This window comes from Piliocolobus tephrosceles, chromosome 1 (assembly GCF_002776525.5).
Source record: "Piliocolobus tephrosceles isolate RC106 chromosome 1, ASM277652v3, whole genome shotgun sequence".
In the NCBI taxonomy this organism is placed as follows: domain Eukaryota; kingdom Metazoa; phylum Chordata; class Mammalia; order Primates; family Cercopithecidae; genus Piliocolobus; species Piliocolobus tephrosceles.
This window is the reverse complement of record NC_045434.1, coordinates 10,945,395-10,971,345: the sequence shown is the minus strand read 5'-3', so window position 1 is coordinate 10,971,345 and position 25,951 is coordinate 10,945,395. Positions and strand designations below refer to the sequence as shown.

The following is a 25,951-nucleotide window of genomic DNA, read 5'->3' as shown; positions in this document are numbered from 1 at the left end:
ACTTGTTGACCTGTCTTCATTAGGTGTGAAATGTAGAGACGTATAAGACCTGATTCAGAACGTCCACTGCAGTCAATGGAGTTTTGCTCAGAATCACAGAATCGGGCCCATTGTGCACCTCTCCCATTACAGCATGAGCTTGTTGCTTGCGCAGCATAATTTAGTTAGTTTGCAAGATATACCTGCTTTCTCTTTTATCTGTGGTTGTACAAAGATAAAAATGTTCTTTTGAAATTCAGCATCAAACGCAGCAACTGCTATATGGTATGTGCGGGTGAGAGCATGAGCCCCGGGCAAGGACGCAACAATAATGGACTGGAGATCGGCTGTGTGGTGGATGCTGCCAGCGGGCTGCTCACGTTCATTGCCAATGGCAAGGAACTGAGCACATACTATCAGGTACGTGGTCAGTGATGATATCAGGCTTCTAGGGAGGAAGACTTTTTTCCCCATTAAAGGAAAACACAGTTTGTAAGATCAAAAAGTAAAATAGACACATGTACATGTGCCCCTGGTTTGAAAGCCAGCCAAGCAGACCTGCCCCCAGCAAGCCCTCCCCATAGCTGTCCCAGCCACTGTACTCCTGTGACCTGAGAACCACCTTGGTGGCCTTATCCCAACAAAGCTGCACAATCACCACCACAAATGCCTGTAGCTAGGCCACTGAGGCACTTGCCGATGCTGCTGACATAAATTACATCTGAAGAATCTGCACAGATACTACATTACTGCATCCACCCAGAACCAAAACCAGTGTATTCTACCCAACCGATACCCTAGAACCCGTCTACAGGAAAAACTATTTTCCTACAAAAGCTACTTCATAAAATTGGAAGAGGCTACTGTTTTACCAGATGAGCAGATATCAAAGGAACATGAAAAACATGTGAATGGAAGAAAACATGACTCCTTCAAAGGAACACAATAATTCTCTAGTAGCAGATCCCCGTCCCCAAAATAAATTTACAAAATGCCTGAAAAGAAATTCAAAATAATGATTGTAAGGGAACTCAGTGAGATACAATAAAATGCAGATACTTCAACAAGATCAGAAAACCAATTCATGATCTGAATGAGAAATTTAACAAAGAAATACATATAGTAGAAAAGAACTAAACAGAAATCTTGTAACTCAAGAATTCAATAAATGAAATAAAATACACAACTGAGGGTTTCAACAACAGACTAGATCAAGCATAAGGAAGATTTTGTGAACTTGAAGACAGGTCGTTTGAAATAACCCATCCAGAGGGAGAAACAGAAATAAGAAAGAAGGAAGAAAGCCTACAGAACTTATGGGATGCCACTGAGCAACGGAGAAAGGCACAGAAAACGTCTAACAAAATAATGACTAATAACTTTCCACATCTTTGGAAAGGTATGAACATCCAGATCCAGAAAGCTCAAAGGATCCCAAGAGACGCAACCCAGAAAGGTCCTTTCCAAGGCACATTATAAGCAAACTGTCAAATGTCAAAGAAAAAGAGAATTCTAAGAGCAGTGAGAGAATAGCACCAAGTCATATATACTTGGATTTCCATTTGACTATCAGCAAGTTTCTCAGCAGAAACCTTGAAGGCTAGGGAAATGAGATGGTATATTCAATGTACTGAAAGAACAACTGCCAGCCAAGAATACTATGTCTAGCAAAGCTATCCTTCAGAAATGAAGAAAAAATAGAGTACTCCACAGATAAGCAAAGGCGGAATGAATTCACCACCTCTGGCCATGCCTTAGAAGAAGTGCCTAAGGCAATGCTATAGCTGGAAGCAAAAGGATGGTAATTACTAACATGAAAACATGTAAAAGTATAAAACCCATTCGTAGAAGTAAATTTTAAATCACACTCAGAATACTGCAGTACTAAAACGGTGCTATGCCAAATCTTTCAAACCTCTAGTACCCTAGTATGAAGGTTAAAAGTCAAAATTGTCAAAAGTAACTGCAGCTACAAGTGGTTGTTAAGGAACACACAATATAGAGAGATGTAAATTAAGTCAACAGAAATATAAGTTGTGAGGGGAGGGTAAAAGTCCAGAGTATTTTTTTTTTTTTTTTTTTTTTTTTAGACAGAGTCTTGCTCTGTCACTACGCTGGAGTGCAATGCGCGATCTCAGCTCACTGCAACCTCTGTCTCCTGGGTTTAAGCAATTCTTATGCCTCAGCCTCCCAAATAGCTGGGATTACAGGCATGCATCACCACACTCAGGTAATTATTGTATTTTTAGTAGAGATGGGGTTTCATGATGTTGGCTAGCATGGTCTCGATCTCCCGACCTCGTGATCCACCCACCTTGGCCTCCCAAAGTGCTGGGATTACAGGCATGAGCCACTGCACCCAGCCAGTCCAGAGTGTTTTTATGTGACCAAAGTTACCAGCTTAAGATAGTCTATTATAATTACAATATTGTTTATCTTAGTTTCATACTAACCACAAAGAAAAATTTGCAGCAGTCACACTAATGAGAAAGGGAAAGATATCAAAGCATAGCACCACAAAAAGCTACCAAACCACAAAGGTAAGCAAGAGAGAAAGAAAGAAACGAAGGATCTAGAAAACATGAACAAAATGTCAGGAATAATTCCTTACCTATCAATAATAACCTTGAATGTAAATGGATTAAATTGCCTAATTAGAATATATAGAGTGGCTGCATGGATAAAAAGCAAGACGCAGCTATATGCTGCCCACGAGAGATTCACTTCACCTGTAAGGACAGATATAGCCTTAAAGTGAAGGGATGGAAAAAGATATTCAATGCAAATGGAAACTGAGAGTGAGCAGAAGTAGTCACACTTATATTAGACAAAATAGACTTAATTCAAAAAGAGTAAAAAAGAGACAAAGAACGTCATTATTTAATAAAAACAAAGGATCAATTAAGAGGATATAACAATTGTGAATTTATATGCATTCAACACTGGAGCATCAAAATATATGAAGTATGTTTTATCTAAAGGGAGAGAGAGGCTTCAACACAACAATAGTAGGGGAGTTCAACACCCCAATTTCAGCAACAGCAGATGATCCAGACAGAAATTCAGCAAGGAAGCAGCAGATTTGAACTGCACTCTAGACCAAAGGGACATACTAGACATTTACAGAACATTCTGGGCAACAGCTGTATAGCTGAAGAATACACAGTATTCTCAACTGCTCATGGGACTTTCTCCAGGATAGATCATATGTTAGGCCACAAAACAAATCTTTAAAAATTTAAAATGATATTGTATATGTTTTCTGATCACACTAGTGTAAAACTAGAAATAAATAATGAGAGGAACTGAGGAAACTTTACAAATACTTTACAAAATAGATATTAAACAACATGCCCCTGAATAACCAGTGGGCAAATGAAGCAATTAAAAAAGAAATTTAAAATTTTCTTGAGACAAACAAAAATGGGAACACAACATACCAAAAGTTATGGGATACACCAGAAGCAGTTGTAAGAGGGAAGTTTACAGTATTAAATGCCTACATTTAAAAAGTAAAAAATAAACCACCTAATATTGCACCTCCAAAAACCACAAATACAAGAACAAACTAAACCTCAAATTAATAGAAGTAAATAAATAATAAAAATTGGAACAATAATGAAACAGAGACTAAACAATACAAAAGATCATTGATACGAAGAGTTGGTTTTTTGAAAAGACGAAATCAATAAACCTTTAGACGAAGAAAGAAAGAGATGATTCAAATAAATAAAATCAGCATTGAAAAGAAGATGTTACAACCTATACTACAGAAATATAAAGGATAATGAGAAAACATTGTGAAAAATCATATGCCAACAAATTGGATAACCCAGAAGAAATGGATACATTCCTAGATGTATACAACCTACCAAGACTGACTTACGAAGAAACAGAAAATCTGAGCAGATTAATAGTGAGTGAAGAAATTGTATCAGTAATGAAAAGTATCCATCAGAGAAAAGCCTAGGACTAAATGGGGGAAAAGTTGAAAGCTTTTTTTCTAGGGTCTGGAACAAGACAAAGATGCCCACTTTCACTACTTCTGTTCAATATATTACTAGAAGTCCTAGATGGGGAATTCAGCAAGAAAAAGAAAAAGGCATCCAAATTGGAAAAAAAGTCATCAAATAGTCTCAGTGTGTAGATGACATGATCTTATATATAAAAATACTTTTAAAAGTTTACTAAAAAACTGTTAAAACTAATACATTCAGTAAATTTGCAGGATACAAAATCAGTATACAAAAATCAGTATTTCTTTATACTAGTAGTGAATGCTCTAGGCAAAAAAAAATAAGGATACAATCTCATTTACAATAGCTTTAAAAATCAGTTATCAGCTGGGTGCGGTGACTCACACCTGTAATCCCAGCACTTTGGGAGGCTGAGGCGGGTGGATCATCTGAGGTCAGGAGTTCTAGACCAGCCTGGCCAAAATGGCGAAACCCTGCCTCTACTAAAAATACAAAAAAATTAGCTGGGCTGGGGAGGCTGAGGCAGGAGAATCACTTGAACCTGGGAGTCAGTGGCTGTAGTGGGCTGAGCTCCAGCCTGGGTAACAGAGTGAGACTCTGTCTCAAAAAAAAAAATCAGTTATCTAGGAACACATATAACAAAGGAGGTGTAAGAACTCTACACTGAAATCTGTAAAACATTTGTGAAATACATTTAAGAGGACAGAAATAAATGGAAAGATATCTCATGCTGTTGGATTGGATGGATTGGAAGAATTAATATTATTAAAATGTCCATAGTACCAAAAGTAATCTACAGATTCAGTAAAGTCACTATCAGAATACCAATGACATTATTATTCTATTATAGAAATAGAAAAAATAATTCTAAATTTCTTATGAAATCACAAAAGACCCCAAGTAGCCAAAGCAATCTTGAGCAAAAACAATAAAGCTGGAAACGTCACACTACCTGAGTTTAAAATATACAAAGCCATAGTAACCAAAACACTACGTGACTTGAAGCTATACTACAAAGCTATAGTAACCAAAACAGACATATAGATCAATAAAACAGAACCAAGAGCCCAGAAACAAACCCATCTATCCAACTAATTTTCAACAAAGGTGCCAAGAATATACATTAGGGAAAGGACAGTTTCTTCAATAAATGGTACTGGGAAATTTGAATATCCGCATGCAGAATGAAACTGGACCCCTGTTTTTCACCATATACAAAAATCGACTCAAAGTGGATTAAAGACTTAATGTAAGACCTGAAACTATGAAACTACTGGAGGAAAACATGGAGGAAACCCTTCATGACATTGGACTGGGTAAGAATTTTTTGGACAATACCTCAAAAGCACAGGCAACAAAAGCAAAAATTGCAACAATTGGGATTATATCAAACTAAAAATCCTCTGCACAGCCAAGGAAACAACAGACTGAAAAGACAACCTACAGAATGGTACAAAATATTTGCAAAGTATACATCTGATAAGGGATCAATATCCAGAATATATAAGGAACACAAACAACAGTAGTAAAAACAAACAATCTGATTTAAAAGGGGGCAAAAGCCCTTAGTAAACATTTCTCAAAAGAAGACATACAAATGGCCAACAGGCATATGAAAACATGTTCAACATCACTAATCATCAGCAAAGTGCAAATCAAAATCACAATATTACCTTATTCCAGTTAGAACGGCTATTATCAAAAAGACAAAAGATAATAAGCATTGGCAAGGATGTTGAGGAAGAGGGAAACCCATATACTGTTGGTGGGAATGTAAATGAATGTAGCCATTATGAAAAACAGTATGGAGGTTCCTCAAAAAATTAAAAATAGAACTACCAGAATTCCCCATACTGGGTATATATCCCAAGGAAATGAAATCGGTATGTGGAAGGGATATCTGTACTCCTATAATTATCACAGCACTATTCACAATAGCCAAGATAGGGAATCAGCCTAAGAGCCCATCAATGGATGAGTAAGTGAGGAAAATGTGCTATATATATACAATGGAATGCTATTTGATCATAAAAAATAATGAGAACCTGTCATTCACTCCAATATGGGTGAACCTGGAGGATATTGTGTTAAGTGAAATAAGCCAGACATAGAAAAATACTGCATTGCCCACTCATATGTAGAATCAAAAAAAGTTAATCTCATGGAAGTAGCGAATAGAGTAGTGGTTATCAGATACTGGGAAGGGTAGGGGAAAGTTGGGGAGAGGGAGTGGATATCCAACGGATACAGAGTTAACATTAGAAAGGAAGAATAAGTGCTGGTGTCCTATTGGACAGTAGGGTGACTATAGTCAACCCTCAGGTATTGTATATCTCAAAATAGCTAGAAGAGAGGATTTTGTATGTTCTCACCACAAAGAAATGAAAAGTGTTCGAGGTGATAGACATGCTAATTACCCTGATTTGATCATTACACAATGTATGCACATATCAAAACATCATATTGCACTCCACTAAATATGTACAATGTGTCAATTAAAAAACAGTAAATTAGAAATTAAAAGAAAATGGAAACCACTGAATTAATTATGTATGTTTACTTCCGTTAAGTAATGGCAGTGCCATAAACCCTTCAGAGTAAACACAGTATGTTCCCTCAGCAGTGTTCACATAGTAATGAAATACCCTAATTTTTGAAGGAGCACATCAATCAATATGCAAGAAAGGAAAATCTCTGGGTTCCTTCTGTAAAGTATTCCTTTGTTGTTATAAAGAAATCATTTTTCCCTTGTCTTCTTTCATTACTAACATTACTAAACTCATTTGTGTATTTCAGGTGGAGCCGAGTACAAAATTATTTCCTGCAGTTTTTGCACAAGCTACAAGTCCCAATGTTTTCCAGTTTGAGTTGGGAAGAATAAAGGTAATAAAACTCGTTCCTAGTATTATATTTGTTTTATTTTCTATTAGGACATAGCATTTATTCTGAAATGAATTCAGTATATTAGTACTGATATGAATCAAATAAATCATTCTTTCAAGAAAAGATAGCCATGCTTGAATCTGAGGTCACAAGGGTAACATAATAATTAAAAAGTGTTTCTCTTTAGTTATATATGTATATTATTCAATAAAAGGCCTATTCAATAAAAGGTCTATAGAAAATGAAAAATTGCCAGATTACACACATTGCAGTAATCATTGAACTCATAGGTGAGCTAATGAATGGACTTAAAGACCTGAAACCATGCCACCTAAAATAGTGGTGTGTATGGAATACTCCAGTAATCTAAATGAAAGAACAACTCAGTTGGATGGGTTGGATCAGATAAAGCTCAAAGAAGAGGTACCATTTAGTTTGATTAGTAACTGTAAAATAAGGGCTCTTGGGGTACATTTATTAGGAGAGGTCATTCTGGGCAGAGAAGCAGCAAAAATATGTAAGAGTGAACATGCTGAAGGTTAAGTAATTCAGTGTAACTGTAACAAAGGATGCCTTCCAGAATGTGGCTGGAGATTAAGAGGGATAAAAGGTAGAAGAAGACCAAGCTGAAAAGGTCTTGTGTGCCATGCGAAAAGGTTAGCACCTATTACATAGACAAGGGAAATCCATCGGAAATTTGAAGAAGGGGATTGAGCATACTGAAACTTGTCTTGGAAAACTATTATTAACATAGAGGTGGGCAAGAAGGAGAAGAGTCAGTAGCAATGAGGAGTCAATAATTTAATACTGTCTACGTGGAAGACAGTGATGAGAGCCATGGAAGTCAGAATGAAAAATGATAAATGTGAAAATATTTTATAGAAGAAATGAATAGGATTTAACAATGAATTGGACTAATAGAATTTGTAGATGAATTTGACTCAGGATCTCAAGCAGAGTGAGAATCAATGACTGGATGGCGTGGTGGCTCACGCCTGTAATCCCAGCACTTTGGGAGGCCAAGGCAGGCAGATTACGAGGTCAGGAGATCAAGACCATCCTGGCTCACACGGTGGAACCCCGTCTCCACTAAAAAATACGAAAAGATTAGCTGGGCACGGTGGCAGGAGCCTGTAGTCCCACTTACTCCACAGGCTGAGACAGGAGAATGGCCTGAACCCAGGAGGCGGAGCTTGCGGTGAGCTGAGATCCGGCCACTGCACTCCAGTCTGGGCAACACAGCGAGACTCCGTCTCAAAAAAAATAAATAAATAAATAAAAAATTTAGTTTGGACAATTTGGCCATGCTAATGCAAAAAGTGGAAGAGCTTGTTGAAATTCAGTAAAAAAAGTTGAACTTACTTTTGCAATTGTAAAGTTGAGGTGCCAGGCACACATTGGAGTGAACAGAGTAGGTAGTTTTATTAGGCTGGCTTGGTGACCTTGGACATCTGTCTTAAATTATGTGAGCTCAGTTTCTGCTTCTATAAAATGGGGTTCACAGTATATCTTTTATGGAGTTAATATAATTAAACATCTTGAACAATACTTTATACATGGTATCTGCTCAACAAATGTATGTATAATATACATACATATGCATACCTATACACACATATGTATGCACAATTGTGCTAAAAAGAGCTATGCTGGAGATTACAATTTTCATCATCAAGAAATCAGTTGTAATTCATCTTTGAGTGTGAATGGAATATTTAAGGGCAGATGTAGACAGTGGGAAGAGATGACTGAGGAGAGAACCTGGTTATATCAACTAGAAAAGAGGAACCTATGAGATAAGCTGAGGGCAGAGCTGTCAAGAATATTGGAGAAGAACTGAAAGAGACATCTTAGTAGATGCCAAGCGAGGATGGAGTTTTCTAAACAGGAGTAGCTAACAGAAGATGCCACAGATGGACTAATACAACTCGGACTAAAGGAATCCCTGGCTTTTGTTAATGAGGAGGGCTTTGGTGGCCTTGCCAGAAGAATTTCAGCAAAACAGTGGGAGAGGAGCCAGTCTCAGTGGCTCATGCTTGTAATCCCAGCACTTTGGGAGGCAGGAGGATCACTTGAGCCCAGAAGTTTGAAACCAGCCTGGGCAACATAGTGAGACCCCATCTCTACAAAAAATAAAAAATGATTTTAGGCAGATGTGGTGGTGCGCTCCTGTAGTCCCAAATCCTCCAGAGGCTGAGGTGGGAGGATCACTTGAGAGCGCAGACATGGAGGCTGCCGTGAGCCGTGATTGTGCTGCTGCACTCCAACCTGGACAACAGAGGGAGACCTTGTCTCAATTATTATATTAAAAAATGATGACAGGAGCGATGTGACAGTGAATTCAAGATTGGAAATGAGAGAAAGGAGGCAGCAAGTTCAGATGACCTTTACTTTTTTTTAACAAAATTGGACAAAGAGTGGTAGTTTCTCAGAAGCCTGACTGATATATTCAATCATCTATTGACCTCTACTGACATTTCCATTGGATGAGTAATAGCTATCACAAATTGTCCAGTCTAGTCCAGACTGGACTAGACTGCTCGCCCTTCCTTCCTTCCTTTTTTCCTTCCTTCCTTCTTTCCTTCCTTCCTTGCTTCCTTCCTTCCTTCCTTCTTTCCTTTCCTTTCCTTTTTTCTTTTCTTTTCCTTTTTTCTTTTCTTTTCTTTTCCTTTTCTTTCTTCCCCTTCTCTCCCTCCCTCCCTTTCCCCCTTTCCCGCTTCTTCTTCCCTTTTCTTTCTTTCTGACAGAGTCTCACTTGTCACCCTGGCTGGAGTGCAGTTACACAATGTCAGCTCACTACAACCTCTGCCTCTCAGGTTCAAGCAATTCTCCCACCTCAGCCTCCCGAGTAGCTGGGACTACAGGAACACGCCACCATTTTTATATTTTTTACAGGCGAATTTTTGTATTTTTAGCAGAGGCAGGGTTTCACCATGTGGGCCAGGTTGATCTTGGACTCCTGACCTCAAGTGATCCACCTGCCTAGGCCTCCCAAAGTGCTGGGATTACAGGCATGAGCCACTGTGCCAAGCCCAGTCTTTCTTTAAATGTCACTTTCTCAATGACACCCTTTCTGACAACCCCATTTAAAATTGCTGCCCTGCATTCTGGTTCCTCTATTCTGGCTTTCTGTTCCCCAAACTCCCAGCCCTATGACATCTCTTCTAAAATACCATTTAATTCATTTAATTTACTTATTGATTTTATTCCATGCTTTTAGTGAGAGAAATGGAAACTATTTGCGGGCAGGGGTTTGATTAGTTTTACTCATTAATGTATCATCCGTATTTAAACCAGTACTTGACATTTCCCCCCGCTATTGTTAGAGGGCAATAGGAAAGCAGTATGAGAATGAAACAGTCTGGAGCGTGCAATTGAGGGGGCTCTAGAGGAGAAGGAGAGATAGAAGGTAATGCAGAAATATGAGATAAAATCCCGTAAGACGCAGGCATCGGTGTTGTCAAGATCATAGATAAATGAACAAGCTTTTGGCAAAGTACAGAACTCTCTTTCTTTGACACCCGACGGACGGAATTAAGGATGGCTGACGATGACATTGGAGGTGGAGGAGAAATAAATATGTTTGTTAATGCCTATCATATTCTGTTTTCTTGGTTGGTAGTCAGGTTTATCTGTTGAGCTTTATCTGGAATACTTCTGGCTAGAGGAAGTGTTTGAAGGACGAGTTGGGTGACAGAGCACAGATATGGAGAAAGAGAGTCAGGGGGATGTGACCTATCTGTCATTCAGGGGGTTTGGCCCTGAAAGTCCCTAAAGACTTGCCGGCTTTCCCTGAGGTCCCAGCCTGGTAAAGAAATATAAAGGATATATGAGTATGCTTGGTTGTGCTTGGCCTTCTCTCTGTGCCATTCAGTGTATGGGAAAGCCACATCCCGAAACCTGTTTGACTGCCCTGAAGGTATAGGTATTTTCTCTCACAATGTATTTCCTGGTTTGTCCTTTCAGAAACTTTTCAACCCAATTTCTGTGATTTCTTGTGTTGACTTTGGTTGACTCATAGGGTTATCTTACTTTCCCTGTTTCTGTCCTGTGCAGACTTCTAGTCATTACTTTGTGAAGGGATGCTCTAAATTCATTCTTTTTCTGCCTCCTCATCCCCTAGAATGTGATGCCTCTCTCAGCGGGATTATTCAAGAGTGAGCACAAGAACCCCGTGCCGCAGTGCCCCCCGCGCCTCCACGTGCAGTTCCTGTCACACGTCCTATGGAGCAGAATGCCCAACCAGTTTTTGAAGGTAGATGTGTCTCGAATAAGTGAACGCCAAGGCTGGTTGGTGCAGTGTTTGGATCCTCTGCAGTTCATGTCACTTCATATCCCTGAGGAAAACAGGTCAGCCCCATGAATCCGTGACATTCTGATTGGGACGCTTGGGATTAGCCTGCGGCCTGGGGCTTCTGGTAGTGGTGCGGGGCAGGGGTGGTTCTGAAGAAACAAAATGAAATTTATGAAGGTCTCACGTCTTTTGGCAATGGAGTCATTATTCTGCGTATTCCAAGTTTACGTTTATTTCTCAACCACTTTGTTACTGAAAAAAATTATTCTACAGTTGAAGGTGCCACATGATGGTTTCTTCATTCACTCTTGTGTTACTTACCAGATAACAGCAAATAAAAATTCAGACAAGTGCAACTGCAGCCCAACTTATGACTTAGTAGAGTACTGTAGTAGAGAATTGTGAGATGTTAGAGATGAAATCATAGGAATCCCTTATGATTCCTATGTTCAACCCTTCATTTTATAGATGTAAAACACTGATCCCACGAGATATTAATGAAATAAAATTGGGGAAATACTGTGAGTGCCTTGGAAACAAGTTTATATGCGTTCTAGGCAGTAATAATAGTAACATAAAGTACAATAAATACTCAAAGATAGCTTTGTTTATGATTTTCTGTTTTTCCTTGTGATAGCCAATTAAATAGCAGAGATTTCATTTAAGCAGTACTTCTTATCAATAAGGAGCTAAGTTTCTAAGTTTTGGGCCAAGATTTCCCTCCCAAAATGCCGTTGAAATGTTCAGTCACAAACTGAGTAAAAACGTCATGAAAGTAATGCACAATCGTATTTGTATGTTTTAAGTCTTTAATCTGAAAATAATTATTGAAGCCAGGTCCATTTTATATATATATATATATAATATATATTTTTTTTTTTTTTAGACGGAGTCTTGCTCTGTCGCCCAGGCTAGAGTGCAGTGGCCGGATCTCAGCTCACCGCAACCTCTGCCTCCTGGGTTCACGCCATTCTCCTGCCTCAGCCTCTATCTTTAGATGTTCTTGGCATTTTTGATTTTAATATCTTTACAATTTAACCTATGCTTTGGAAAACAGTTTGTCAGTTCCTCAAAAAGTAAAATTATAGCATTACCATGTGATCTAGCATTTCTACTCCTCATATATATCCAAGAGAAATTAAAATATGTCCACACAAAAACTTGTACATGAATATTCATAGAAGCATTATGAATAATAGTAACAGGAACCCCAAATGTTTACCAACTTATGAATCAATAAGCAAAATGTGATATATCCATGTAATATTATTTGGCAGTAAAAATGATTGAAGTACTGATACATGCTACAAAATGCAAGAACTTTGAAGACATTATATTAAGTGAAAGAAACCAGTCACAAAAGTATACGAAGTGAAAGAATCCTACTAGTGTGGGATTTTATTTAATTGAAAAGTCCTTAATAGGCAAATCTTTAGAAATGGAAAATAGGTTAGTGGTTACCTAGGGCTAGCAGGAGAACAGGACTGCTAATGGGTACTAAATTCCTTTTGGGGGGATAAAAATGTCTAAACTCAATTTATAGTTATCGTTACGCAACTTCATGAATATACAAAAACTATTAAATTATGTATTTTAAGTAGGTACATTGTATAGCATGTAAATTACAGCTTATCAAAGATGTTTAAAAACAAAAGAAAAACAAAGAAACATTAATCTGGCTAGTTAATTCTTTTTATGTATTAAATATGTATTTACATATTTTTACATCAAGTAATTACATATCTTTCATAATGTACTCTTGAGATGGTTCAGTTTGATTTTAATTTTATTCTTTTTTGTGAGAATAATTTTATCATAATTTTTCATCTGATGATGTTTTTTAAGAAAATACTGAACAACCAAAACAAATATAACATTTGGGAAGGAATTCTTGTTTGTGAAGGAAAACGTTGTGTCTCCACTGAGCATGGAACTTTAACATTATAATTTAACATTTTGGCATGCTATCATCGAAAACCAACATAACACCTTGTCTCAGTAGTTTATAATTTATATTAATTGCCTATGATAGATGTATAGGTATGTGAATGGATAATTTAAACTTTCACTAAAGATCATAAAGGACTTGAGGCAGTTTTCCAAATCATATGCAACAGGAATGTATAAAAATGTGTCACTGGCATCAGGCCGTAGAAAAGATATTGATAGGAAAATAAAACTGAGGCTAAGAGCGACACATAGTCATTTATACCACATCAGTTGGTAGAGTCGGGGCCCACATTAATTTCATTCTTTCTAGCAGCCGCAGAAAAATATGGTGAGTTTCAAAATCCAAATTCCGAAAAAGGAAGTCTTAACTAGCGTGGTTGAGAAGAATCTGATGCCCCAATAACATGACAAATCATGACTATTTTAAAGGTTGCTATGGCGGTAGATGTATGTCAGTGTGTACTTTGTTTCTCCTTAACACATGTCGCAGTTGATCATTTAATTTGCTCCATTTTGGTCAGCGGGGGTGGTTTACTCCCTCAATTGGATATAAGCTCCTGGGGACAGAAATCATGTCTGTGTTATTCACCATTGTATCATCAGTGCACAGTGCTAATACACAGTAGGCACTCAGTAATATTTGATGAACAATTGAATGACAATGACTTATGAAAGAAATTTCTCCGCAGAGACTTTTTTGTTGTTTGTTTATTTATTTATTGTTTTGAGGTGGAGTCTCGCCCTGTTGCCCAGGCTGGTGTGCAGTGGTGTGATCTTGGCTCACTGCAGCAGATCCTTGATACAATGGAGGAGGAAGGAGGTGCTAGAAAAGTGTCAAATTCTATGTAGAAGAAAATCTGTAAAACATCTAGAAATGATTAAAAGTACTATGCAGCCATTAAACATGTCATAGGAAATTAAAAGAAGACATAGGTTGGGTGTCCCAAATCCCAATATCTGAAATTCGAAATGCTCCAAAATCTGAAACATTTTGAGCACCAGCATAATTCTCAAAGGAAATGGAGTATTTCACATTTCAGACTTTCAGATTCTGGATGCTCAACTGGTAAGTATAATGCAAACATTCCAAAGTCTGAATCAAATCTCAAATCCAAACACTTCCGGTCCCAAGCATTTCACATTAGAGATGTTCAACCTGCACTGTCTATTCCCATAACTTTTTGCCATTACATTTACGATGTATACTGATTTCTCCTCTGATTCAGATTTTCAAAAATCATTCATTTCTAATCTTACTACCACTCTCCTCCCTTCTACAGATCTGTTGACATCTTAGAGTTGACAGAGCAGGAGGAGTTGCTGAAATTTCACTATCACACTCTGCGGCTCTATTCAGCCGTCTGTGCTCTTGGGAACCACCGGGTGGCCCACGCCCTGTGCAGCCACGTGGATGAACCTCAGCTCCTCTACGCCATTGAGAACAAGTACATGCCTGGTTTGCTGCGTGCTGGCTACTATGACCTGCTGATCGACATCCACCTGAGCTCCTATGCCACTGCCAGGCTCATGATGAACAACGAGTACATTGTCCCCATGACGGAGGAGACGAAGAGCATCACCCTGTTCCCTGATGAGAGCAAAAAGCATGGCCTTCCAGGGATCGGCCTCAGCACCTCCCTCAGGCCACGGATGCAGTTTTCCTCCCCCAGTTTTGTAAGCATTAGTAATGAATGTTACCAGTACAGTCCAGAGTTCCCACTGGACATCCTCAAGGCCAAGACCATACAGATGCTGACAGAAGCTGTTAAAGAGGGCAGTCTTCATGCCCGGGACCCAGTTGGAGGGACTACTGAATTCCTCTTTGTGCCTCTCATCAAGCTTTTCTATACCCTGCTAATCATGGGCATCTTCCACAACGAGGACTTGAAGCACATCTTGCGGTTGATTGAACCCAGTGTGTTTAAAGAAGCTGCCACTCCAGAGGAGGAGAGTGATACGCTGGAGAAAGAGCTCAGTGTGGATGATGCAAAGCTGCAAGGAGCTGGTGAGGAAGAAGCCAAGGGAGGCAAGCGGCCCAAGGAAGGCCTGCTCCAAATGAAACTGCCAGAGCCAGTTAAATTGCAGGTAATCAGAACAAGAGATTTGGGTGAATTTCAGAATGACTAAGCATTAAGGTATTGGAACATGCCTTTGTTTCTTTCTGTGTATGTGTGTTTATTTCTTTGCATTCCTGTGTAATGGTAGTTCTTCACAAAATTAACTTCCTGTTCTTCTCCGCCTTATTCATTAGCCATCTCCTCTTGTTTCATACATGTTTTACCTTCATTACATTGGAATACCTGAAATACAAGCCATCAAATACCCCTTTCTACCCCTATTTCCACTCTTACCAACCTTAGAATGCTCGTTTACCAGTAGATGCACCCATTGTCACATAGCAAGGTTTTACTTTCCCCTCGTATGCTTTTGTTTTGGTGTTTTGAGACAGGGTCTCAGTCACCCAGGCTGGAGTGCAGTGGTGGTGGTGCAGTCATAGCTAACTGCAGCCTAGATCTCCTGGGCTCGAGCCATCCTTTCGCCTTAGCTTCTGCAGCAGCTGGGACTGTAGGCATGCCACCATGCCCAGTTAATTTTTTTTTTATTTTTAGTCAAAATGAGTTCTCGTTATGTTGCCCAGGCTGGTGTCTAGTGATCCTCCCTCCTCATCCTCCCAAAGTGCTAGGATTACAAGTGTAATCCGCTGCACCCAGCCACCTTAGTATGTGTTCAAGGAATCAGACACATTGGCTGTCTTGATGCTCATCAAGATGTCGAAAAGGTCCTTTATTAATGTCTCCTCTGTTTATTAAAGTCAATTTGATGTTTGCATCGCTGACCTGCTTTTTTGCTTCTCGTTCCTTTAGTCAGCATTGACTGAAGCCTTACTCTGGGTATGCACTTAGGGGAAACACAAGTGAACCCTGCCTTTCAGAAGCTCACAGCCTCTAAGGAAATATATACTCATTTATGCATTAAAAAATCTTATTGCTAATTGCATTAAATACTTTGAAGGCAAAGAATGGATTACTAAAAGAAAGAACATTTAGACTGGATTACTGTTAGAAAGATAAGGGGGAAGACCCCTCAGAGATTGTGACTTTTAAGCTGAGTTCAGATTTAAGAGTTGTGCTCAGCAGTTACAAGGAAAAGGAATGGGGCAGGGTGTTCTAGGTGCTTTCCATGCAAAACAAATAGCCCAGCAAAGGTCCTGAGGCAGGAAAAGGCCAGTGTGGCTACTGGAGGGAGGAAAGAGAGTGTGATCTAGTATCTGATTAGTCAGAGGCTTTCATGCTGGTCCAAATTCTAGGAGACCATGCTCAGAGGAGGGTGGAGCAAAGGAGTTGGAGAAAAGGGGATGGACACTGTGACTACTTCCGAGACAGCATTGAGAGAAATGGTTATATTGCAGATGGCGACACAGAGGGTTTTAAGGTCCTCTTTGACACTGTCATGTATTTATATCACAATTAGTATTGAGCATATAGATTCTTTAAAAGTTTGCCAGAGCGTTCTCTTTTAGAAATGTTTCTACCAACATACTCACTGAGTTATAAATCCTTTTGGTTTTCAGTAGGAGAAAGACCCAGCTAACCACTGAATGAATGAGCGTTCACCACTTAATTGTCTTAAGTTTAGATTTCTGGACTTGGTACAGCAGCTCAATGATGTCATCCATAACCCAGATCTTAACATCTTTCTGCTCTGTGATCCTCAGCCTGTGGTTTTCTTCCTAAAATGCTCACCTTATTCTTTCTGCAGTAATCATGTCATCACCCAGTTACACTCATTTTGAAAGAAGGGAATTCTAGTCTCTTATCAGTGATGGAATATCTTTCCCAGAAGACCCTTAGCAAAGTTTCCCTTATGTATTTCATTGGCCATTGCACCTGTGGCTGAAAGGGAGGTTGGGAGGGTAAGTGTATTAGTCTGTTCTCACACTGCTAATAAAGATATACCTGAGACTGAGTAATTTATAAAGGGAAAAGGTTTAGTTGAATCCCAGTTCCACATTGCTGGGGAGGCCTCACAGTCATGGCAAAAGGCAAATGAGGAGCAAAGTCACATCTTACATGGCAGCAGGCAAGAGAGCATGTGCAGGGGAACTCCCATTTATAAAACCATCAGATCTTATTCACTACCACAAGAACAGCATAGGGGAAGACACCCTCATAATTCAGTTATATCCACCCAGCCCCGCCCTTGACATGTGGGGTTATTACAACTCAAGATGAGATTTTGGTGGAGAAATAACCAGACCATATCAATTAGCGTCCACTAAAGGGACATTTATTTGCCATTTTTGTTTAGATAAATTATGTTTCATCTCCTGGGACCAAGCACATTGCTGCCTATACAAAATCATGATTCTGTTTCTAAGAGAGAAGAGTAAGCAACTAAGGATGTTTACCACAGATCATGATTTGATACACATTATTAAAGGATTTAGAAATTAAATTTCATGTCTTTTTGATGGTCTTCTTAGATGTGCCTACTGCTTCAATACCTCTGTGACTGCCAGGTCCGGCACCGGATAGAAGCCATTGTAGCCTTTTCAGATGATTTTGTAGCTAAGCTCCAAGACAATCAACGTTTCCGATACAACGAAGTTATGCAAGCCTTAAACATGTCAGCTGCACTCACAGCCAGGAAAACAAAGGAATTTAGATCACCACCACAAGAACAGGTACAGAAATTAAATGAAAATTCTTTGTATTTATTTTGGCTTTCAGTCATTCAGGATCTGTGCCTTGCAAAATTGTATCATAAGTCACACCTCTTGTTTTCTTTGTTCTGTTTAAACTCATCAAGTTGATTTAGTTAGTATTCTTAGTTTCACCAAAAAAATTTCTTTGGTTAGTTTAAACAAAAGAGGGACTTGTTAGAAGATATCAGGTATATCACAGACTCTTTGAAAAGGCCAAGATATGCCAGAGTCTGAAGTTCTTCAAATAGGAGCAAATTTCAACTACAAATGGGTCTTCATCATCTTCCACTCATAGGAATTTTTGATTCCTAGGACTCGATGCTAGAGGCTTTCCATAGAAGAAACACATGTCTCTTCCACCTTGCTTGCCGGAAGACTGATGACCTGTTTGTGGTTCTTCCTCTCATTGCTTACCCTCAAAGTCAGGCCTCCTGAGGGTACAACAGAACCAAGGGCACCTGCCTGAATCAGAAAATTGGGCTAGTTTGGGGATGTGAATTTTCTGGAATCTGCCTCAGAGTGTGGGAAGTTACCAAGGTGTAGGGATGGTGGTTAAACAGTGTAATTCACAGATGTCTTTTTTGATTTCTTACCCTTATCATTTTCTTCTCTATCCAGGGTAGCTCAGAATGAAAGTGTTTATAGGGACTAATTATAGAATGTTTTTTTCTCACCAGAATGTAATTTCTTTGAGGAAAGGGCTGTGGAATTTTCTTAATTGTTATAAACAGCATTTATGGAGCAGAGAACAGGTCCAGCCTCTTCCAGATTAACTCTGTTAAACTATTGTTGGGAAACTTCTGCTTCTGGAAAGATGGAGTACATGTGCTTTTCCCGATTCTTCCTTTTAAGTACAACTAAAACCTTGGACATTACAAAGAAGACAACATAAGAAGACTCTGAAAGATAGATGAAGGGAGGTTGACTACAGAACTCAGGACCCAAGGAACAACGTGGTGGTGAGTTCTCCGGTTTTCTTTTTGCCTCATCTATCCCAGACTTGAAGCTAAAGAAGCCGGCAACCAGGAAACGCCAACGGGCATAGACAAGAAAAGCTGCAACAAAAGCCTCCTCTCTGTAGACAAAGGATCAGGAAAGGGGCAGCTTAGCAAGACAGAAATGTGTTAGATAATAACTGCACTACTGCAGCCAAAAACCACAGAGAAAACTGTTCCCCACTGACACTGGGCACAGGCCGAGTGGGGAGCCTTCACTTCCACTCTCACCGGGCTGTAACAAGGTGTCCCAGTGGAGGACAGAGCTGGGACTTTATCCCCGCTGAGTAGTAACAAGGCCCATTTCTTCCAAAGTATCAGTAGAGGTTACGGAAGGAGATGTAACAAGACACTCTTACCCTTTCTAGCAAGGGTCACATCAGTACAGGTCTAGCGAGGAAGCAGAACTTTTTACCCCTCCCACCAGTAACAGGCTCCCTTCCCTCCTCCAGATGTCCAAGGAGGCTGAGTGGGAAAGTGGACTTCCCCTCCCACCTGGCAGCAATAAGGTACTTAAGCCCTTCTGCTGCTGGATGGGGTCAGAGGAAGCCAGGTAAAACAGAGTTATAGATAAGACCCAGAGCTCCTAGCATAATCCTCAAAATGTTGAGATTTCAATTAAAAATCATGTGTGTGAAGAACCAAGAAAAACTTGAGTGAAAAAACCAATCAATAAACACCAACACTGAGAAAACAAAGATGTTAAAATTATCTGATGAAGTTTTGAAAGCAATCACCCTGTAATTCCTTCAAAATGGAAAAAAAAAAAAAAAAAATAGAAAGCCTCAGCAGCAGAGAAACAAAATATGTAACAAAGAACCAAATGGAAATTTTAAACCTGAAAAATGTAATCACTGAAATTTTAAAAGTCAATGAATGGGCTTAAAAGCAGAATGAAGGGAGAAGAAGAAACCATCAGTCAACTGAAGAGAGGGTGATATCAACTATTCCATCTGAAGAAAAGATGAATATAACAAAAGACCTAACATTTGTGATGTTGGAGTCTCAGAGGATAGGAGAAAGAGGGTGAACTGAAAAAAGCTGAAGAAAATAATGGCTGAAAACATTTCAAGTTCAGTAAAAGATATGAAGTGAGAGATTCAAGAAGATGAGTAAATTCCATATAGGATAAACATAAATCTCTACCGAGACACATCATAGTCAAATTTCTGAAAAAATTAAAGACAGAGTCTTTAAAGAAATGACACTACCTTCCGAGGGAAAAACAATTTGAGTGACAGCAGATTTCTCACTGAAAGTATGGAGGGCAGAAGGAAGTGGCACAACAATTTTCAAATGCTGAAAGAAGAGACTATCACCTCAGAGTTCTGTGTACCTAGAAAATACTCGTAAGGAACGAAGGGGAAATAAAGATGTTCTCAAACGACAGGAAGTTGTAAGAATTTGACTACAGCAGACCTACACTAAAAGAATGCTAAAGGAATTTTTTAAATATAAGGAAAATGAAAAATGAAGGAAATTTGGAAAATTCAGAAAGGAAGAAAGAACACTGGGAAATGTTATAATATGGTAAATACAGTGCATTTTCTTCTCCTCTGGAGTTTTCTAATTTATGTTTGATGGTTGAAGCAAAAATCATAAAACTGATGTGTTTCTAAATACATGTATAAGGAATATTTAAAAATTATAAACAGAGGAGAATAAAGGAACATAAAGGGAGATAAGGTTTCTATCCTTCACTCAAACTGAAGTCTACTGGTGTCGACATTATACCATGTGGTACACCGTCAATACCAGTAGACTGTATGTTAGGTATGTATATAAAGTAATACACAGAGCAAGCACTAGAAAAGCTGTACAAAGGGATACCCGGAGAAGTACTACAGATAAATCAAAATGGGATCCTAAATATTGTTCAGGTAATGCATAGCAAGTCAGTAAAAATCAATCAGAGAGAACAAACAAAACCACAGGTGAAATGACAGACTGAAGTCATAGCATATCAATAATTACACAAATACAAATAATCTAAATATACCAATTAAAAGAAATTGGCAGAGTGAATTTAAAAAACTCAATCCAACTATATACTTGCTATGAGAAACTCACTTCAAATGTAATAATGTATACAGATTAAAAGGGAAAAGTTAAAGGAATATGTATTATTAAAATATTAATCAAAATAAAGCAGGAGTAGCTATGTCACATAAAGTAGTCTTTAGAGCCCAGAAAATTACTAAGAGACAAGGATAATACACAATGGTCAATCCACCAAGAAGATAAATATATATGAATTAAGCAATAGAGCAAAATATGTGAAGGCAAAACTGATAGAACTGTAAGAAGAAATAGACAAATCCAAAGTTATCATTGCAGACTTCAAGACTCCTCTCTCAGCTGATAGAACAGCTAAACAGAAAAATCAGCTATGATACGGGAAAACTCCACACTATTATCAAATAATAGATCTATCAAGATTTGTAGACTACTCCACCCAAGAACAAAGTACACACTCTTTTCAAGTGTCCATAAAACATTTGCTAAGATGGAACATATCCTGGGCCATAAAATAACCTCAAGAAATTTTTAAATGTTGAAATCATACACATTTTTTAAATCACACTGTAATCAAATTAGAAATCAGTGACAGAAAGGTAACTGGAAAATCTCCAAAGTCTTAGAGATACTAAACGACCCACTTCTAAATAATCTGTGGTTTGAGGAGGAAGTCTGGGGAGAAATTTAAAGATTCATTAAGCTGAAAGAAATTGGACACATCACATTTGAAAATTTGTGCCACCGCTAAAGCAAGGCCAAGAGGGAAATTTATAGCACTCAGTGCTTACATTTAAAAAGTGGAAACCACTCAGATCAATAATCTAACCTGCCACTTTAAGAATTTTGAAAACAAAGAGTAAAATAAACCTAAAGCAGGCAGACAGAAGTCACTCATGTAGGCAATAACAGAAAGTAATGAAGCTGAAAACAGGACAATAGAAAAAATGGATCCAAAAGCTGGTTATTTAAAAAATAACAAGGCCGAGACGAGTGCATCACAAGGTCAGGAGATTGAGACCATCCCAGCTAACATGGTGAAACCCTGTCTCTACTAAAAAATACAAAAAACTAGCCAGGCGAGGTGGCGGCCGCCTGTAGTCCCAGCTACTTGGGAGGCTGAAGCAGGAGAATGGCATAAACCCGGGAGGCGGAGCTTGCAGTGAGCTGAGATCCGGCCACTGCACTCCAGCCCAGGTGACAGAGTGAGACTCCGTCTCAATAAATAAATAAATAAATAAATAAATAAATAAATAAAATTGACAAACCTCTAAAAAAAAAAAAAAAACAAAGAAAAAGAGAAGATACAAATTACCCATACCAGGAATGAAACCGCTTACCATGGCACACCCTGCTGACATCAAGTGATCATATGGGATTTTTTTCTTCTCACCTTTGAAATAACGATAAGTAGATGATGAATATGTTAATTATCTTGATTTAATCTTTCTACAATGTATACATGTATTGAAACATCACATGGTACCCCGAAAATACATACAATTAATATTTGCCAATTAACTACATATTTTTAAAGGCTCATATGGGAATACACGCATACACACTATATGATTCCATTTATGTAACATTCTGGCAATGACAAAACCAAAGAGATGGAAAACAAATTTGTGGTCGCCACGACTTAAGGATGAGGGGCGGACAGAGGGATATGGGTGTGGTCATGAAAAGGTAACAGGAGGGATCTTTGAGATAAAGGAATTATCCTCTCTTTTGACTGCACTAAAGTTGCTATCCTGGTTATGATGTTGTACTACAGTTTTGCAGAGTGTTACCATTGGGGAAGCTGCATAAAGGGTACTTGAAGTCTCTCTGTATTATTTCTTACAATAGCATATAAATCTGTAATTATATCAAAATAAATGTTTAGGGGAAAAAAATCACATAAATGCCAAAAGGAAAATCTAAAATAGTTTCTTAAAGAAAAATTATGGGAAAGCATCTTTTTTCTCTGAATTTATAAATTTAATATTATTGTTCAAACATAAATGGAAGAAAGTTTCCCACAGTTTAACTGAACCATTAATGTTAGCAGCAGCGTAGTTATCTCTTATAAAGATTAACCGTACCTAATATGAAAATTCAAAACCCAGAATACTCCAAAATCCAAAACATTTGGAGCACTGACATGATACCAGAAGTGGAAAATTCCACATGTCAATACTTAGTAGAAAGTTTATTTCATGCAGAAAGTTATTAAAAATATTTTATAAAATTTCCTTCAGGCTATGTGTGTAAGGTGTGTATGAAACACAGGTGAATTTCATTTTTAGACTTGGGTTCTATCCTCAAAATACCACATTTGTATGCAAATGGAGCTGGTCCTCTCTGTGGATTCTGCATCTGTGGATTCAACCAACTGTATATTGAAAATATTCAAAAAAAATTCCACAAAGTTCCAAAACACAAAACTTGAATTTGCTGTACACCCAGTACTACGTGTAATCCACTTAAATGAAGTGATGTGTCAGCACTGTATTAGGTATTATAAGTAATTTAGAGATAATTTAAAATACGTGAGAGGGTATACATAGGTTATATGCAGTTTCTGTGCCATTTCATATAAGAGACTTGATCATCTGTGGCTTTTTGTCTCTATGGAGGGTCCTGGAACCAATTCTCTGTGGATTCTAAAGGATGACTGTATTCCAAACTCTGAAAAAAAAAAATCCTATATCTGAAACACTTCTGGGCCCAAGCATTTCAGATAAGGGATACTCAAACCAATGTTACTTTTCAATTATATTTTTCCTTCTTTGTGTCTGTGTTCTTCTCAAAAAGAATTGTTTTAAATATTCAATAAATGTTCTATAAAGTAGAGATGTTAGCTAGAAAATAATGGAAATTTAGGATAAGCATAATACAACACTTTTTAAAAATAGCCTTTAGATCTCTTAGTTAAGAATTCTTATAGTGTACAAGAGTCTAACATATTGTGGAATTGAGAAAGAGGAAGAAAGATTATATAACTATTTTGCAGCTTGTCAAGCTATGAATGATTTGATTTATTCTGCAGTACTGGTTGGATTGTGTGATGGACACCTGTGGAGGAATAATTTATGAACAATCAGAGCATTTTTGCTTTTATGGTAGTTGCTGTGCCATTTTTTTTTTTTTTTTGAGACAAAGTCTCACTCTGTCACCCAGGCTGGAGTGTAGTGGCATGATCTTGGCTCACTGCAACCTCCACTTCCCAGGTTCAAGCAATTCTCCTGCCTCCGCCTCCTAAGTAGCTGGGACTACAGGGGTGCACCACCACACCCAATTAATTTTTGTATTTTTAGTAGAGATGGTTTTTCACCATGTTGGCCAGGCTGGTCTTGAACTCCTGACCTCGTGATCTGCCCGCCTCAGCCTCCCAAAGTGCTGGGATTACCGGCGTGAGCCACTCCACCCAGCCCTGCTGTGCATTCTTGAATTCACCTTTCTTTTCTTTCTCCTTCTTCCTCTTTCTTGTTTTTCAAACTTTCAGATCAATATGCTTCTCAATTTTAAGGATGACAAAAGTGAATGTCCGTGTCCAGAAGAAATTCGTGACCAACTATTGGATTTCCATGAAGATTTGATGACCCATTGTGGTAAGGTCTTTTTAATTAAAAACTCTTATTAATTGTGTGTTTTTAATCCATATATCCTGAGACAAAATTAAGCGTACGTGCAAATACGTTCATGAATACACACAGTACCTGTTAGAAGGTTATATAAAAACATTTATTATTATGGCAAAATGGCAAAATAACTGTCCCTGTGAGGGGAGTCCTGAGGGACAGAGAAATCAAAGAGGCAGTTAAACTGAACAGAACATGACCAAAATTCTTTCTCTCTTTTTCCTCTTTCCATTAGTGGCAGGAAATGGGAAGGGGGACATGTAGCCAGGCGCCTGTGGCAGGGACGTTAAGGTTGGTTTAGTCAATGGGTACAAAGTTTCAGTTATACAAGATGAATGAATTCTGGAGATCCACAGCACAACAGGGTGATTCTAGTTCACAGTACTGTATTGTGCACTTAAAATTCTGTTAAGAGGGTAGATGTCATGTTAAGTATTCTTAAAACAACAACAAACAAACAAACTCCCCGCCCCAAAAGAAAAACAAAGAAGCACTAAGAAACTTAGAGGTGATGGATTTATGTCTGTTCCTGGTGGTGATGGTTTCACAGATGGATGCGTATGTCCAAGCTCATGCATATGTCCAAGCCCACGCATATGTCCAAGCTCATGTTGCATAGATAAAACATGTACAGTTTTGTTTATAGTAACCTCAATGAAACTGCTCTTTTCTTTTCTTTTTTAAGAAAGAAATTTGATCAAAAACAGTTGTATTTAAAGCAGTTGAGGGAGTACTTTCTGGAAAATTTAGACTATATCTTTTGAAACTAGTGAATGCCTATGGAAACCCTACACTGAGTTGTGTGTCAGTAATCCAGATCTGTTAAGGGAAGTCTCCCCTCCTTTTATTCTAAAAACTTTAAAAGTGGAATCGATTAGGGATTCTGGATGTGTGTGTGTGTTTTTATTCCTTTATGCAGTGGTGTAGATGAGGTCTGATGATTCAATGAAAGAAAATGAACCAGCTGTTTTTAAAGTTATAGATGAAAATCATATCACTGGTTTAACCTTTGGTTATCTTATTTTAATGAAGATAATAGAAACACCACTTTGCATATTAATTTGGTTTATGAATGAAGTACCACTAAATGACTCCCAGAAAATTATACTACGTGTGTGTATATGTATGTGTGTGTGTGTATATATATATAGTTCTACAAGTATCCCTTATAGAAATGTGTGTGTGTGTGTCTGTATATATATATATATATATATTTTTTTTTTCCTACATGTATCCCTGTATTTCTAGTATCCCTAAAACTTTAGAATTATTGCTTCAGATATAAAGCATTCCCTGGTTTAGGGTACCTAATTATGCCTGTTCTCTCTGTTTCTCAACTAACCAAAATACTGCTAAAATTTTTGGAGGCAAGAGAGGAGAATTAAAGTCCCAGGGCAGTGGTTTAGGCAGGGCTGGACTGTAAGTCTAGGCAGGCAGTATCTGAAGTCCGAGATGACCAGGGGTCAGCCAAAATAGCAGGACTGAGCTTTGCCCCTAAGAGAGTCTTTCTGGTCTCTGCTCAGTGT

General features: G+C 38.3%; 1 protein-coding gene across 1 annotated transcript in view; it reads left to right on the top strand.

Annotated features, from left to right (window-relative positions):
* Positions 1 to 25,951, top strand: part of RYR2 (ryanodine receptor 2) — a 557,611-nt gene that overhangs the window by 320,838 nt on the left and 210,822 nt on the right. The window contains exons 34-39 of the mRNA XM_031934901.1: positions 240 to 399; positions 6,753 to 6,839; positions 10,963 to 11,189; positions 14,364 to 15,168; positions 17,567 to 17,767; positions 24,290 to 24,395. Of these exons, the coding sequence (XP_031790761.1) occupies positions 240 to 399; positions 6,753 to 6,839; positions 10,963 to 11,189; positions 14,364 to 15,168; positions 17,567 to 17,767; positions 24,290 to 24,395 (1,586 nt within the window). The remainder of the gene's footprint in view (positions 1 to 239; positions 400 to 6,752; positions 6,840 to 10,962; positions 11,190 to 14,363; positions 15,169 to 17,566; positions 17,768 to 24,289; positions 24,396 to 25,951) is intronic.